The sequence below is a fragment of the Daphnia magna genome, unplaced genomic scaffold (genome assembly GCF_020631705.1).
Source record: "Daphnia magna isolate NIES unplaced genomic scaffold, ASM2063170v1.1 Dm_contigs120, whole genome shotgun sequence".
Taxonomy (NCBI): Eukaryota; Metazoa; Arthropoda; class Branchiopoda; order Diplostraca; family Daphniidae; genus Daphnia; species Daphnia magna.
In genome coordinates this window covers 175786-193394 of record NW_025533130.1, presented here as the reverse complement: position 1 = coordinate 193394, position 17609 = coordinate 175786, and the positions used below count along the sequence as shown (strand labels likewise).

At 39.8% G+C, this 17609-nt stretch overlaps 1 protein-coding gene across 1 annotated transcript; it reads right to left on the bottom strand.

The window, feature by feature from the left end:
• Positions 1 to 8486: 8486 nt before the first annotated feature.
• On the bottom strand, positions 8487 to 16708 carry LOC116934217 (zinc finger RNA-binding protein). Its single transcript, XM_045166979.1, is given in 24 exon segments — positions 8487 to 8678; positions 8745 to 8948; positions 9013 to 9270; positions 9343 to 9451; positions 9506 to 9605; positions 9681 to 9755; positions 10140 to 11003; positions 11062 to 11098; positions 11166 to 11651; positions 11765 to 11916; positions 11986 to 12208; positions 12300 to 12367; positions 12553 to 12706; positions 12708 to 12777; positions 12849 to 12939; positions 13018 to 13125; positions 13461 to 13614; positions 13687 to 13794; positions 13857 to 13936; positions 14014 to 14242; positions 14334 to 14447; positions 15762 to 15819; positions 15962 to 16236; positions 16299 to 16708. Coding segments are annotated over 16 exon segments (2427 nt in total). The 5' UTR covers positions 16599 to 16708; the 3' UTR covers positions 8487 to 8678; positions 8745 to 8948; positions 9013 to 9270; positions 9343 to 9451; positions 9506 to 9605; positions 9681 to 9755; positions 10140 to 11003; positions 11062 to 11098; positions 11166 to 11408.
• Between the last annotated feature and the right edge of the window lie 901 nt (positions 16709 to 17609).

The following is a 17609-nucleotide window of genomic DNA, read 5'->3' as shown; positions in this document are numbered from 1 at the left end:
CGTTCCGTGCGTTTTTGGCTTAATGACATTGCTCCTAGCATTATTAGGTTTTCAAAAGATAATGAAGAAAAGACAGTGATAGCACATCATTTTGAACAAGTAATTTATTGTTGTTTCCCTGTCTTTTTGTAAACATGTAACCTATAACATTATTCCTCTGTACAGATATCCGGTTTTCCTGGAGTATTGGGTTGCATCGGCAGCACCTACATTCCTATTCGAGCACCAGCGAATAAAAATAAATCTAGCTATGTTAATCACCAGCAACAAATTTCTATAACGTTACAAGGCATCTGCGATGCAAATGGAGTATTTTTGGATGTTTTCACTGGCCCACCAAGCAGAATTCAAGATGCCAGTGTCTACAGGCTTTCTTTTGTCTACCAAAGACTGCCTGAACTTTGTTCGGGTGATGTTCACCTGATTGGCGATGAAACCTACCCGTTATTTGATCACATGCTGGTACCTTACCGGGAGCCAAACGATCAAACAAGCATAAACAGTGCTGCCACGCCAAAAAACCCGGAATCCCCTGGAACCAACATGGTCGCGCACGTCTGGACGAAGCCTATGGCAAAGCTGCGCCGTCACTTTTGGCCAATAGGGTGCGACACTTATCGTCCAGACGACGCCTATCGTCTCTAGATGAAACTTATCGTCCGGACGACACTTATTATTATTAGATGTGGCCTCAGCTGACAGAATGGACGCTTACAGCTGTCAAAAATTTATGTTTATTGTTTTTGTTTTTTTTTTATTTGGTTTTAAAGTGAGTTGTATTTGTGTTTGTATTTTTAAAATCTATATATATGTTTAAAAAGAATAAACTTTTTAGTGAAAAAAATTTGCTGTATTTTATTTCTTTTAGACCTACGAAACAAATTTGACATTAGAACAGAAGTAAGAATATATTATTATTTGATAGGTAATATTAATGAATTTTTTACCAATTAACGAATTTTATTTAGGATTAGTGAAATGTATAAAATTTTTACAGTGTTACTCAGCCAAAGCTTTAAATTTGCATTCAGTGTGTTGGCTGCGTTTTCCATCCACGTTGGGAAGTACACTTTTTGATTAAGAAGGTAATCTATTGTGGCATTGTAAAAAAATTAACACACTTATCAAACAGGTAACTTATTTCACAAAATTTTAATGTTATAGACCTGACATCACTCTTTTATTTTCCCTTTTCCAGGTATCGGAATCCCACTAGGTTGCGGGGCAACAACCAACAATTGAATAGTCAATTAGAAAGCAACCTTCTTAGCCTACCATCAATAACTAAGACTATACCATTAAAGCTAATTATGTATTTTTCAATTTACAAATGTAATTAAATAATGAAACAATCAAAACAATTTGTTCATGTCACTCTTCACTCATTGTATTTGCTTTATGTTGTTTATGAATAAAACACTTACTGCTTACTCTTTAAAATACATTGAGTTTTTTTATGTGGGTTCACATACATTCTTGGTAATTTAAAACGTTGGAATAATAATAAGTAAAAGTTAGAATTCAAATTTGAATTACGCGCGTTATCAAAATGGCCGCCGCAATGGATGCCGGGAAGGGGCCAAGGGGGTACATTTTATTGTAATTTGCGGTTCTTAAACTATAAAAATCGAAGTAAAATATCATATTAAAACGTGCTAGAGATAATAAAGAATATCAAAAATAAGTTTTATGTTTATTTTGGTGTATATTAGTAACCAAACAACGTACCCAAAAATTCTGTTTTTGGCCCTTCCCCCGCTAAAATGTCATAAAATAAAATAATTAATTACGTTCTAAGTTTTCAGCGGATTTACATAAATTTTACGTCAATCGATAGGTATTTAAAAGGGCTATCTATTTGGTGAATTTCATGAAAAAATATTGAAATGGAAAAAAATTCCATTTGAAAGAAATTTTTTGCGTTTTGTCGCTTAGGTCCAATATTGCGCTTGATCGATTAAACGCAAAAAATTTCTTTCATTTGGAATTTTCTTCCATTTCAATATTTTTTCATGAAATTCACAAAATAGATAGCCCTTTTTAATACCTATCGATTGACGTAAAATTTATGTAAATCCGCTGAAAACTTAGAACGTAATTAATTATTTTATTTTATGACATTTTAGCGGGGGGAAGGGCCAAAAACAGAATTTTTTGGGTACGTTGTTTGGTTACTAATATACACCAAAATAAACATAAAACTTATTTTTGATACTCTTTATTATCTCTAGCACGTTTTAATATGATATTTAACTTCGATTTTTATAGTTTAAGAACCGCAAATTACAATAAAATGTACCCCCCTTGGCCCCTTCCCGGCATCCATTGCGGCGGCCATTTTGATAACGCGCGTAATTCAAATTTGAATTCTAACTTTTACTTATTATTATTCCAACGTTTTAAATTACCAAGAATGTATGTGAACCCAAGTACATAAAAAAAACTCAATGTATTTTAAAGAGTAAGCAGTAAGTGTTTTATTCATAAACAACATAAAGCAAATACAATGAGTGAAGAGTGACATGAACAAATTGTTTTGATTGTTTCATTATTTAATTACATTTGTAAATTGAAAAATACATAATTAGCTTTAATGGTATAGTCTTAGTTATTGATGGTAGGCTAAGAAGGTTGCTTTCTAATTGACTATTCAATTGTTGGTTGTTGCCCCGGTCAACCTAGTGGGATTCCGATACCTGGAAAAGGGAAAATAAAAGAGTGATGTCAGGTCTATAACATTAAAATTTTGTGAAATAAGTTACCTGTTTGATAAGTGTGTTAATTTTTTTACAATGCCACAATAGATTACCTTCTTAATCAAAAAGTGTACTTCCCAACGTGGATGGAAAACGCAGCCAACACACTGAATGCAAATTTAAAGCTTTGGCTGAGTAACACTGTAAAAATTTTATACATTTCACTAATCCTAAATAAAATTCGTTAATTGGTAAAAAATTCATTAATATTACCTATCAAATAATAATATATTCTTACTTCTGTTCTAATGTCAAATTTGTTTCGTAGGTCTAAAAGAAATAAAATACAGCAAATTTTTTTTTCACTAAAAAGTTTATTCTTTTTAAACATATATATAGATTTTAAAAATACAAACACAAATACAACTCACTTTAAAACCAAATACAAAAAAAACAAAAACAATAAACATAAATTTTTGACAGCTGTAAGCGTCCATTCTGTCAGCTGACGATAGGCGTCGTCTGGACGATAAGTGTCTCTCCCTATTGCCCAAAAGTGACGGCGCAGCTTTGCCATAGGCTTCGTCTCGGCGTGCGCGACCAACCTGGATCTTTGACGAGAGTTGCATCCGTATTTGCAGACTTAGCTGACGACGACGACGAGTGATGGAAATTGGAGACAGAATTGGACGTCGAGTCATTGGTACTCCGTTTAGAGGGCATCCCTAAAACGCGAAAACGAAACGCGAAACGAACAACGACTAAAACGCGGAACGCTGTGCGAAACAGCCCCCAGGCAATGGGCTGCGAAACACTCAAATATCGCCTAAAGGCAACCTAAATAGCGAAACGATTTTGCGAAACCCTTAATTAAAATGCCATTGGATTTGGCATTTCATTTAGAGAAATAAGAACCGCGTACTATTCTTTTTTGAGAACATGTAACCCCGATAAGCACTGTAAGCTCTACGCCAACAAAAACTCATGTTTTAAATCTATGGTTCTTTCCAGTCCTTTTTTAATTTGTTGACATTTACTTGAACAAATTCGCGACGAATTGTTAACTTGTATTGGCTAATAGGAAACTAAACCCGACGGGGAAAAAAACTAGCATTTTTAATATAACAATGTGTTTAGAATCTGATTGAAGTAAATGAAATTAATTGATTGAATTAAATTGAGTTTAAACCAAAAATGTAAAGCCGTGGGCTAACTGGGATGTTCTCCAGTGCTCTGACCTCTGAGTGCCTTGAATGGTTCCATAGCATGTTAAATTTGGCCTGAAAAAACTCATGAGACTGTTTGTTTGCTGTTTGTTAGAACTTGTGTTTCGTTTGCTGTGCCAAGATTGGCTATCTGTATAGTTCGAAGGAAAGGATCTTTGTCTTTATTGCACAACCATAAAGACTCCGCAGGAATGGTAAGTAAATTGTTTTTTTATATCTAATTATTTGCAATGACCTTGTATTGTACTACACCCATCGGCCATAAAAACAGGTGTATTTTTGAAGAGGCATATTTTGAGACTGAAATGTTTTATCTTGCCACGAAATAAACAGTTGAAATTGTCATCACTGTTCTCTTTTTCTTTATCTGGGTCTTGCTTCGCACGAAAGCAATGAGCGTTACGCCAGACTTGCCAATCGATCAATTTTTTTAGTTTGAACAGCGATCAACTCATTTCAAAATAAGTTGATCGCGCGATCAACTCAGTTCAGAATGAGTTGATCGCCGATCAAACTCATTTTAGCGATCAATTTTTCATTTTTCATACGCCATCTAGCGGTGAATAAAACGGACATGTACAGTAAAACGAAAATATGTTAAACATTGCGAGTTAAATTATGGGAGCATATTTCCACAAATTATCAGTAGATGACGTGGAATAAGAAATTTTGAGCGCAGAAATGAGTTGATCAATCGATCATTTTTTGAGTTTGAGTTTGATCGCGATTGAAAATTGATTTCGATCACGGCAAGTCTGCGTTACGCCCTCTGTTTTCTAACCGGTCGTTTCAACAGCTGTTAAGAGTACTGTGGCATTTTCATTTGTTATTAATTTTTTCAAATCTTAGTGAAAATGAATAAATATTATTGAACTATATGCGTTATTAGTTAAATTACAATTATTTCGTAATAGGATATGTCTTCAAAATCAGATTTGTTTAAAAATAATGGGAAAAGTGGCGAAATCGTACTTTCCAATCAGGATCCCTCAGGTCTCCCCCATATAGTCGATCCGAAACTTGAAATAAAAATATTCAGTTTGAACTGTCCTTTTCAAGTACTTTCAAAATGGACTTCTTGTGTCTATTGTTTGAGCGACTTTCGCTCGTTCCTGTCTGCCTTAAGCGCAAACGAACTGAAGAGTCAGCATTTGTAGCCGTTAGGATGATGAGGAGAGCAAAGCGGAGGTGTTTAACGAGACCCACCATTCGCCTGGGCAGCGTCCATTCTGGAACATGTGAAAGGGATCAAAAGGTGTCTGCATTTATTCCAGAATCTCGCCCAGCTGAACCACCACGCAAAAGGTCTGCCTCCGAGAACGACGAGTCCTCCGATCATGGTTCGAGCAAAAGAGTTTGTCGGACGGTAATTGCAATCCCTTCAACCCGCTTGCCACCCAACACGGGAGGGGGTGAGATTGGCTGTGATTCCGTCCACCGTAAGAACGTCAACAAGCAGTCTCAGCCAGTACCGAACATTGAAGTCACAATCAAGCAGAAGCAACCCAAACAGCTTCTGTCCGTTGAGCTCTCGGTACAAATCGGAGCGACTCCCAGTGACCCAAAGGTACGAACGGTGAAGGTACGGAATAACAGACTCGATGAACACCCAGTGTCTGTGAAACGGACCTCTGTCTTTGACCGTTTGGGAGAGAAAGGCGTGGATAGAACACCCATCGTGCTGGATCATGCCAAGCCGACTGTCTTTCAGCGCTTGGGAGAAAGACCTTCTCAGGGCTTTGATCGAGAACGACCTAGTCGATGGAAACACGGGATGAAGCCATACCATCAAGCTTCAGGTGTCAGATCCCAGTCGGCTCGTGGAAACACGAAGTCCAACAACAGATGGTAACACAACGATGGGAGAAGTTAAAAGTCAACACAACAAACAGGGACCTTGCTAACCTGTATTGGCTAAGTATCAAGAGCGGTGAGGTGACCACTGAAATATGTGGTCAACTCACTACTCTGAACGGATTGCCTTTATGGGGGATTATTTTTACAAGGGACCTTGCAAACCTGTATTGGCTAAGTATCAAGAGCGGTGAGATGGGCACTGAAATATGTGGTCAACCTACTACTCTGAATGGATTGCCTTTATTGGGGATTATTTTTACAAGGGACCTTGCTAACCTGTATTGGCTAAGTATCAAGAGCGGTGAGATGGCCACTGAAATATGTGGTCAACTCACTACTCTGAACGGGTTGCCTTTATGGGGATTTTTTTTACAGAGTTGGGCATAGCAAGGAATTTCCTGAGTGTTGGTTGAGCTTTTTTTTCTTTGTGTGTTTTTTTTTATTTTTTAACATTTGGCTTGTAAAAGGTTAATTTTTTTTTCGGACATGAGTTAATGAAATTCCCGTTTATACACTAAATTTTTAAACCATACCCATTTTGTTGTGTTCAATTATTTCATCCCCTCTTCAGCGTATAAAGTTTACGTCTACACTTAATAACTATAATGCTTGTTGCAAGGCGTGGAGACCCACACGCAAATGTTTAAGGTATAAATTTATTATGGTAATCGCATAGAAAAGTACAAAGATAAAAAATAGGGACGCTACAAACTTAAATGTCGGGATCTCAAAAAAAACATCTTAATAGCCTCCATTATTCGCAGCATACTGTTCTTGTGCTGGCGATGATTGGGCAGTATGTTGATGAGGACAATCGTCACTGCTATGGGGGCCGGCCGACCCGATCATGGTTTGTTTCGCGGTTTAGCCGCTGAATGGTGTTTCATTTCCATGCTAAAGTGCGAAACAACGTTGCGAAACAGAAGGCTGCTGGATGGCAGGAATCGCAGGTAATTTAAAGTCAAACATATTTGCTTTTACCAACGTGTTGAAAGTTAATTTTGGGCAAGGCTTTTACATTTCTGACAGAGCCAAACAGTCTCATGAGTTTTTTCAGGCCAAATTTAACATGCTATGGAACCATTCAAGGCACTCAGAGGTCAGAGCACTGGAGAACATCCCAGTTAGCCCATGGCTTTACATTTTTGGTTTAAACTCAATTTAATTCAATCAATTAATTTCATTTACTTCAATCAGATTCTAAACACATTGTTATATTTAAAATGCTAGTTTTTTTCTTGTCGGGTTTAGTTTCCTATTAGCCAATACAAGTTAACAATTCGTCGCGAATTTGTTCAAGTAAATGTCAACAAATTAAAAAAGGACTGGAAAGGACCATAGATTTAAAACATGAGTTGTTGTTGGCGTAGAGCTAACAGTGCTTATCGGGGTTACATGTTCTCAAAAAAGAATAGTACGCGGTTCTTATTTCTCTAAATGAAATGCCAAATCCAATGGCATTTTAAATAAGGATTTCGCAAAATCGTTTCGCTATTTAGGTTGCATTTAGGCGATATTTGAGTGTTTCGCAGCCCATTACCTGGGGGCTGTTTCGCACAGCGTTCCGCGTTTTAGTCGTTGTTCGTTTCGCGTTTCGTTTTCGCGTTTTAGGGATGCCCATGAAACACCATTCAACGGCTAAACCGCGAAACAAACCATCTTGATTCGCATCGCGTTTCGCGTTTTAGTCGCTGTTCGTTTCGCGTTTCGCTTTCGCGTTTTAGGGACACCCCCGTTTAGACGCTGATGAGGGCGACTCTGTTCGAACACGATTTATGACAGCCGATCGAGCCGAGCTACGAACAGGCAAACCCCATTTCCTTCTGGTTGCGAAGCAGTTTGAGTGTTGGCGCAGGTAGAGGGGGAAAGATTGTGTTGGCTTCCCGGCTGGCGTAAAGGAATATTTTGATAAATGGGCTCACCATTTCGCACCATTGCAGAGTTTTCTGCCTGAGCTAGAGTAACAGGTAAATGGCTCATGGATCCAGAAGTGGCAGACGCAAGCCCATTTATAGCTGCCACTACTAAATCAGGGCTGCTATTGCTGCCAACTTTGCTGTATGGATAAGGTGGAGGTGGTTTATACATTTTTATCATCTGCAACTGCTGTTGAGCATTGTGCTGTGGCTGTGCTCGGAAAGCGTTTGTAGCGGTCGGATGAACGGCAACCGACGTTGGTTGCTGGACAGGAGAACTCGGATTGAGTACAATAAGATGTACGTCACCGTACTTGACACGTACTGCTGTTTCATAATCAGGGGCAGGACGGTAAGCTGGCAGTAGAGCCTTTAGGTTTTGCTGTGATGCAGCAAGTGATCCAGCACCTGATGCAAATCCTCCACCACTGCCCGTGGTGCCAGAGAGGAGATGACTTTGTGCTTGAGTAGGATTTATAATGATAAACGTAGGGGATGGGACGGAATGTGGAAGGCTGGCTCAAACACTGCCTAGGCTATCCTATGCAATACTCAGCCATTGCGCTAGAACTTCGTGGCTCTGTAGATTCAAACATTGAGGTCGATGGAACCAGGCCGCTGTTGACAGTTGCACTACTTGGTTCTAAATTTATACCAGCTATTCCACATGACACATCCATTTCCTTATCTTCGGTTGCTTGCAATTGCAGAGATTGGATAGTTAACAGTGTTTGCTTGTAAAAAGTATGCTAAGTGTCGGCAAAGTTACGGAACAATCAGTGCGGCACTTCTCATTAAAACAGCAAGTATTCACAAGAACTTCACGGCCACCCACTTTGAGAATAGTTCCATATTCAAGGTCTTGCAGCTGCGCAAGTACGACGAAATTCCTTGTCCCAGTTTTTTACTAGGCTTGATGGCGTAATGATTAAAACACGCTGAATGGTTGGACGTCCATTGTAAGGGCCTTGCTGAGAAGAATCCTATTGACATGAACATTCATTATTTTAAGCAGGTAACAGGAAGAAGTAATAAACTGATGGTATTACCATATGAGTGGGATACATTGCAGTGTTTGACCCAATCCCATTTCATCGGCTAGGATAGCACCATAAATGTTTGGAATTTTGAAAAACCACCAAGCATTTGTACAAGAAAACTACACCATCGCGCTGGTGAGGACGCAAATTCTTGCTTGACAAAGGCTTCACAACGACGTCGACTATAACCGTACCCCGCTGCGATTCTTTACACTTAGAAGAAATTATTAAAAAGGAAACATTCGAGAAACAGAAACACTTTAATTCGAAAACAAACCTGGATATCGACGGTAGGTCTCGGCATTACCAGGGCTGAAGGGTGGCAAGGGTTATATCTGGGCTTGATTTCGTTTGAAATAGAATTGAGCTTGGGGTCTTTGTTTCCGGTTTCAAGAAAAGGCGAAACAAATTCTTTGCTTGGAGGACGAGGATTTACTAAAGACGATACCCCATCTGCTTGTAATTGGGTTCCACATGGCATTGGACTACAACAATTTCAACTGATATTTAGGGAGTCAATAATTTGATTTTGGATCTTAAAAAAGAAAAAAAAAAAATTAAATACGACGAGCCTTTTCGACATTTTTAAGTTACAAAAGAAACTTACAAGAACTTCGCGGCCGCCAACTTTTAAGATGTTCTCGTGTTCGAGTTATTTGAGCTGGGCAAATTTAAATCCTGTTGCTCGACATATTTCTTTGTCTTCCATGCTCTGACTGGGTAGTTCGATGGTATTAACAAGAATGATTGATAATGTGAAATTCGAATACCTTAAGAATTACTCCTCTGTCTTTCACAGTTAAAATATCTTCTTCTTCCCAGTTCTTATGTTATTTAGCTGAAGCTTTACACCCAAATACATTATACTACCTACAAAAAAAATTCATTAATTAATTGAAAATACAGATAATTTTAAAATTAAAGTCAAATATTGATAGAGTTTACTTTAAAGCTTTCAAAAGTGGTGGCTCAGTTGCACTTTGGATCGGATATGATGCATTTTTTTCAGGACTACATGTACTAGAAAAACTGGTATTAGCATTTTGCTGAATATTATCTAAAAGATCAAGAACATCTTATGAACTTCTCAGTCCTGGTGGGTGTTCTACTTCTAGAGGTACACCCTGACTTCTTAGTAATATTTCATTCAGTTAAATTTCAAAATTTTCCCCTTTTTTAAAAGAAAGCTGTTATAAATAATTGTGTTACTTCTGGATTCGATTTTTAAAAAACAGGGGTTGATTTTAAGTACCAGAAGACTTTACATCTATTTTTGGTTGATTACACGAGAAATTTAACCGACACTCGTCTCAGATAAAATCAAGGATTCTAAAATTTGATCTTGGATCTTTCCAAAAGATAAATCCAGTCCGAAACTTTGCTTAAACTGGAGAAAGTGCTTACCAGAACTTCACGGCCACCCACTTTGAGAATAGTTCCATATTCAAGGTCTTGCAGCTGAGCAAGTTGGTATCCCACTGCTTCGCCATTTTCCTTTCCAGCCACCGCACCACCTCCACCTACACCTCCAGCGCCCGCACCAACTCCAGTACCATCTTCAACTTGCAGGTGAAGCACCAACTTCCACTTGAAGAATAACTCGTCATCACAAGTAAATGAAAAACAAGGCATTACTTACTTTTACATTAAAATTTTCAAATGATTGCTAAGTAAAGATTCTATCGGCATGGATGAACGCACTTCTAGGCCTTACAACAACTTACATGTTGCTGGGCCAGAACGCGAATCACTTCTAACGTAACTAACTTAACACCAGATGAACGTATTTCTAGGCCTTACAACAGCTTACATGTTGCTGGGCCAGAACGCGAATTACTTCTAACGTAACTAACTTAACACCAGATGAACGCACTTCTAGGCCTTACAACAGCTTACATGTTGCTGGGCCAGAACGCGAATCACTTCTAGTGTAACTAACTCAAGATCAGATGAACGACCTTCTAGGCCTTACAACAGCTTACATGTTGCTGGGCCAGAACGCGAATCACTCATTCTTTACTACTAGAAAATTGAAAAAAAATTAGAATTACCAGCCTTCACTTTTCTTTGATGTACTACTGTTGGTGTTACTTTGCCAACCCCCGAAACAACAGTGGGTTTGTGTTTCAGACCATGATAGACATACGGTGAAGGTTGGCATAGGCTGTGACATTTTTTAACAATAACCAGTAATAAGTCATTGTGCCGATACACCTGGTCTCTTTCCAAGAACAATCTGGCTTGGTGGTCAAACTCTTCATTCCTTGCCTAGAAACAAAAGACTATCAGTGTGGATGACAGGATAACAAAAGTGGACATAACCAACTTTCATGCAAAACCATGATTCAACATGTGCAAAATAGCTAAACAAAGATGTAAGAGAAAAAATTTAGATTCAGAACAGCTACAACATGTCATTGGCTTTCTTACCTCTTCGATGATTCTTCCAACACATCCTTTTCATTTTTGTGGCTAGGTTTACGTCAAGCACACTCATTGCTATTGCTTTTGAACGTTGGCCACAACTTTCATGCAAAACCATGATTCAACATGTGCAAAACAGCTAAGGGGAATATATATCAGAGATATATATGAATGTTATCACAAGTCAAGGGGAAAACGGGGAAAACAATTATTTCGAAACTACACTACAAACTTTACCTTTTCATTAGCTCATTCAAAACAATAAAGACATTTCAAAAAATAAAAACACAAACCAGTAGAAGCCGTTCCATTGGTAGCAACGGTAGCAGCAGCAGCGGCGGCGGCTAGTTGCTCTTCCCTGACAACGAGGGACGTAAGCGAGACCTTGACCAAAATATCACCCGCCAGGCCATGACCCTGTACCGATTTTACCATGACAACTGCTTCATTTGGAAGCGTTTCGACGTTGAACGTGATTGATGGTGCGACAACCTAATCGTAAAGTGAATTATTAATTTAGAATAAACAAATTTAAAAAAAGAAAACTAAAAAAAAAAAAGGGTAATCTATCTTCTTATCTGCTGACTGATTTCTTAACTACTTACAGAGAGGTGGACTGGAAGAGCTTGAGCAACTCTGTCGAGCAACTGAAAAGTAGGTGGCTGAGAGCAGAGGACGACCAACTGAACATTTCGATCGCCTTTTAAAAGTAATCCTTTGGCAAGCAACCCCACTCGCATGACGCCTTTCAACATCCACTGTGGCTGGGCTGGGCCGTTCGTGGCTGCTGCAGCTAGAACAAGCGCTGGGGCGGGGGTCGCAGTAGGGGTGGTAGCTGGAGCGACAGAAGGAACAGAGACCGGCACATCAGCCTGAGAAGCGGCGAGCGCAGCAACGGCTGGAACAGGCGATTGAGCAAGGTTATTGGATTATTGCGTCTCCGAAACTTTCGTTTTGTCTTCAGGTTGATGCGTTAGCTGATCAGAAACTAACTTTAATGAGCGTTCAACAGACGAGACGAGCGTCTGTATGGCTTCTAATTCGGCTTCCTACAAAACGATCAAATGCTCCATTGTTAGTCATTTTCTGAAAAAACAATCAACGTAAACAAATAAATGAATAAGAAAGTGAAACCTATACCGATGGGTAGATCTCTGAATGTTTCGCCATGACATGGCGATCGTCACTGGATTCGGGTTTACGCATAGCTGGATTAGGAATACCCATCGGCAAGGAGCCGGAAGGAAAATACTGCAAAGATAGAAATGAGAAAAAAAAACAAAAAAACAAACAAACAATCATGATATGACTGTATAGAAACGGGGAAATAAGACGTGTACCTCTGGTGGTGGTGGTAGACCCATTGAGATCCCACCATGTCGAAGTCCGCCTCGGGATGGGCTAGACCAATAGGCTGGAGGACGTGGCTGGTTTCCATCTTCCATTGACGAAGAACCTTGTGGCATTTCTTCGTAATTTTCATTACCTTACCAGCCACCTTCATTAGGTTTCCGTCTTTCTTCCCAGCCGGGCATGGTCTTCTTTTTTCTGACGCAGGGCCGGCCAAACTTTGGCTTCTACCACCAAATTTAGATCTACTTTCTTCTTGTACATTATCCTGAAAAAGGTGACCGACAGATGATGTAAATTATAAATGGCTCAAAGAGAAATGTCAAAAAAGCTGTTTACCTAAGACGTCTGCCTTTCAGATGCATATCTTTGGCATTGACATCGTAGAAGCGGCAATCTTAGAACCGACAATTAAAGCCGGTAATTTTGACTATTAATATTACGGAGGACATGCGACGAGTCAATCATCGTCTTCTAACCAACTGAGAATGTAACAAGCGAATCATACCATCACCGCCACGTAATTCTTCAACGTAATCTTGGCCAACGGGTTGAATCACCTTTTCCTCCTCCCACTGTACAACCACTGCTTGTGCCGTTTCAGTAGCAACAGCAGCTGTCATTGGGACTTCCTCTTTTTTGATTATCTGGTTAGCTTGCACTGTCGATGTCGTAACGAGCGCAACTTCACTTTCAGATCCGTTAGATTTTGATTCCAACATGAGTATTTAAATAGTTTTCACCTGCAACCACAACAACAGCGTCAAATGAGTATACGTAACAATAAGCAATCACGGAATGAGCAGTTTGTACCCAGAAAATTGATTTTAGGCGTTGCAGCCACTACTTTGACGACTGCTGTTGTACATGTAGGTGCAGGTACGGTAAGTGTAGGAGTAGCGGCCGTTGCGGCGGATGTAGTGGTAACAGCAAGCGTAGTGATCACCGCGCTGACCATTGTGGCTGTAGTAGCTATAGTAGTTGTAGTAACTGGTGTAACTGGTGTAGCCGGTGCGGTTCCAGTTGCGCCACCCGTTTTCAAATGAATCAACTGTGGTTCTGCTGAAAGGATTAGTTTGCCTAGTTTCGTGTGTAATTCAACGACCTACATGAGAGGAAAAGTTAAGTTTTAGCCCCATTCGGAATAGCAACCTGATCACTTGTATCGGATTCAAACCTTTTGATGTTTTGTTCCACGAATGTGCGCTGCATAGGCATCTGCAGAAGTGCACGCCACATTGCAAAGTTCACAGTGCAAGCCAGCTCCAGTCCTCGGAGTGGGAACCTAAACTGACCGATATCGGTTAATATACATAGAAATGCACACGCAAAACATTAATAACGCACCATAGGGAAGCCAGTACGGACGGCTGCCTCCTTTTTCTTCTGCTTTTGACCATCCAAATGGTCTTTGTAAGTCTAAGGACCTTGCAGAAAAAGTAAATAAAACGTAAATTACACGTCTCTTTGTGTACGAAACCACGTGGTTAGTGTTATTGCTTACTTGCACAAGAAATTTTGCAAACTTCACAGTAAAGGAGTTGTTGAGTCGTACTGCTGGTCCAACGCTGATTGAAACCACCGGAGAAGTAACGACCACGGGTTTTCGGTCCACCTTGCCGCCACCGTGACCAGATTTGTTTCAAAGGCAACTCTAGTTCTGTCAACAAGAAGGGATCAATAAAATACAAAATCACAAAGGTAACACCCTGGGTCAGTTGAAATATATGAAACTACATCACAGCAGAAGTCATTCACATTTTGACCAATTTTTCTCATATCAATGGCAGATTCTAGTTGATCTGGGCAACCTTCAACACAAACACCACCTTCTGGCACACAGCCCTGAATATCCAAAGAACCGTATCCTTTATTGAAAGCTTGCGTCTCCAAAGTTAATTCCTGTACCATTCCTGACACTCCAACACGAACAGCCAGCTGTAATAATTGAATCATAGAACAACAATAACTATTCAAACTTAATATCTAGCTTTTGAAAAAGCTTTACTGTAGCACCCATAGTTAAAATACCTTTGGTTTATACAATTCCCAAAACTGAGGAATCTGAGTTTTCACGTAACCATATTCAACTGGTATCTCTTTTGAAACTAATTGGATTCCGAGATCTCATTCTAAATCTAGACTGGGTAATAACTTCACAGTTTCCATGCTAGAGTTGATTTTGTGAACACCGAATGGCCCAAAACCCCTCACTAGTACCATTTCTTTACATGCAGGAATTTCTTTGTTAGAACCCATTTGTATGGTAGGTTTTTCTACAAAAAACAACAAATTCTATAAACAACAACGGCCTACAAATTTAGCCTTCCTAGTTTTAAGCAAACCACGTAACGATGTGACATTAATACCTATACAGAGGTATCAACCTCTTTGCCGAGTAGTTGCATCATAGTTGACGCCATCCACCAAAAGCAAATGAACAAAACAACAGCCAAGCAAATGCAAATAACAAATCACCATTAAAACGAATAAAATATCATTTGCGGATTCTCTGACAAGGCAGGTGAAGCACTAGCACTAGCTTCTTAACATCTGAGTGGACGTTTACAGTTTTGTGAAAGTCAAGCAACGTTGCCAAAAACATTTTTTCCAACAGAGAATGTTCAACGTCAAGACAGAGTAATAGAATACTGGTGTAGCCACGGCCATGTTAACTCCCCCTCTCGGATTTTTTCCCAAAAAGTTGCTGCAAGTTTCGCGTATCGATTGTGAGAAAATGAGGCAAGATATCGATTTAAGTGTCCCATAACCGTAACGCCACCTATGAATTGAGTTTTAAGGGTTGTTATTGTTATAACAACCCATATTTTTATACATACTTTTTTTCACACTAATTAATTAAGCCACTTTTTGTTTACTTTCTGAAGTACAGACGACGAAAATGAGCAAAAACATAGCGAAAACGTAATACATCAGAAGTTCACAACACAGCCGCTGTGGCGCTTTCGTTATGGGCCAGAAAGACTTTCAGGCCAAAAAGGCAATGGGAGGGCCCGCCATAAGTGTGGCTACACCAGTATTCTATTACTCTGGTCAAGACAAAACCAGAGCAGAGTAATAGAATACTATTATTACTCTGATTGATATGTATATGTATATGTACTCTGATTGATATGTATTCTATTACTCTGACAAAACAATACCAATCATTTCAACACAATTACTTACGTAGAAAAATCAGTAGAAATGTAAATCCTCCAAAAACAAACTTGAGTAACACGCAATGTATACTGTGTCCCTTCTGCTTTTTCCAATCTTGCACACGTACGACTGACGCAATTCCAAAAGACTGACTCAAACAAAAATGCAAAAAAAACCACTCAATGTAAAATAAAAGATAAAACACCTATTTCGACAAACTTCGTTATTTATTGCAATTTCAAAAACCATACAAGTTCCACGTAAAAAAAAAAATAAAAAACAAAAAAAACCGAAAAAGATCATTTAAATTGGGCAGTCCCTTTGGTAGTGCCCCTTCTGTTGACACTAGAAAATAACCCAAAATAAATAACAATAAATTAACATTCATAAAACATGGACTTACCTTATTACACTTTCTGGTTTTCATTTTATTAAGGTCGCTCCTTCGACGCTTTACTTTCTGTTTCGGTTGCACATCCTGCTGACTAGGCCCTTGGTTTCCCAAGTGCCCCAAAAGAGGACCGAGCAACCGAAAACCCTCGTAAATCAACCCCAAAGCCTGTTTCTGTGTTTAAAAAAAAAGTTTTCAATAAATTAATAATAAAAAATTACAATACAATTACTTACCGCTACGGCACCTTGAGCCACAGGAGCTGGTTGAACCACGGGAGCGGGTTGGGTCACACGAACGGGGTGGGCCACAGGAGCGGGTTGAACCACGAGAGCAGGTTGCGCCACGATATCGGGTTGGGCCACGGAAGCGGGTTGAGCCACGGGGCAAGGTACCTCCACATGGGCGGGTAGCTCCAGGGGGACGGGTAACTCCATGGAGACGGGTAGATCCACGAGAACGGGTTCCTCAATGGCCGGTGGCTCCACGGCGGACTCGTCGGTCGGCTGCCCACCTTCCTCGGCCGGATTGCCCATGCCCGAGGACGAGGCTTCACTGGCCAGGAAAGCCTCGCAATAGAGCGAGGCTTCCCCGTCCAGAACTACCTCACCCCGATCACCGGCTGGTCCAGCCTCGTAGACGGTTACAGCTCTGAAACAAAAAGATAAAATAAATTAATTGAATACAAAAAAAAATGAATACAAAAAAACACTTACCCTCCGTTGCGCACGAATTTCCTGGTCAGAGACCGACAATTTCCGCAATTCGCATAGTCCGTCCACTCCGCCTCTGCATACCCAACGTATTTGAGTAAATATTGGACTTTAGAACGTCCAGTTCCCGACCGCACCATCCTAAAACGGGAAAAGGAAAAGAACAAAAATACAATTAAGTGAGTTAATTTAACATAAAAAAGAAACAAAATAAAGTTTCAATTACCTTCGATTCAGCACACCTTCCACTTCGAAATCCTCAAATCCATCTTGAACTTGGTGGTATCCTTCTTGAACTTGGTGATTGCGAGGCATCTTCGTTGCTGGAAACACTAAATGACCTGACGCTTACACTTCACAAACTAACAGAAGAGTTGAAGGTTCAACCCCAAGCGCAGTCGTTTCCAAAACGTTTGCTTTGCCCTTAGAAACAGGGTGGGGATGGGAGGGTTTTCGGTTACAATCTTACTGCATCCCCCAACCCCCCTCCTCCCCCATTCGTATGTCCCTTTCCCAGCTAATAGTATTTTGAACGGCCAAAGTGTATCCAGACATTCGGAAGTGGTGGATAGATAATGGCTAACTTGTGAAAACGATCGAACCAAATATTTTAAAACTGTGTAGTATGTATTGAATACATGATTTTATACATGAAACCAATAAATTCATGTCGAAATGAACTCGGCCATTCTTTTAGCCGTGACTGGGCAGTTTTCCTGCGCCAGAATGGTCGTACAGTTGACGTGTTCCCAATCGAACAGGTTCGTTGGCCGAGAGGAATTTCCACAAATGGACGCCGTAACTTGATTATATCATGGCAAGCGACAGATCAGA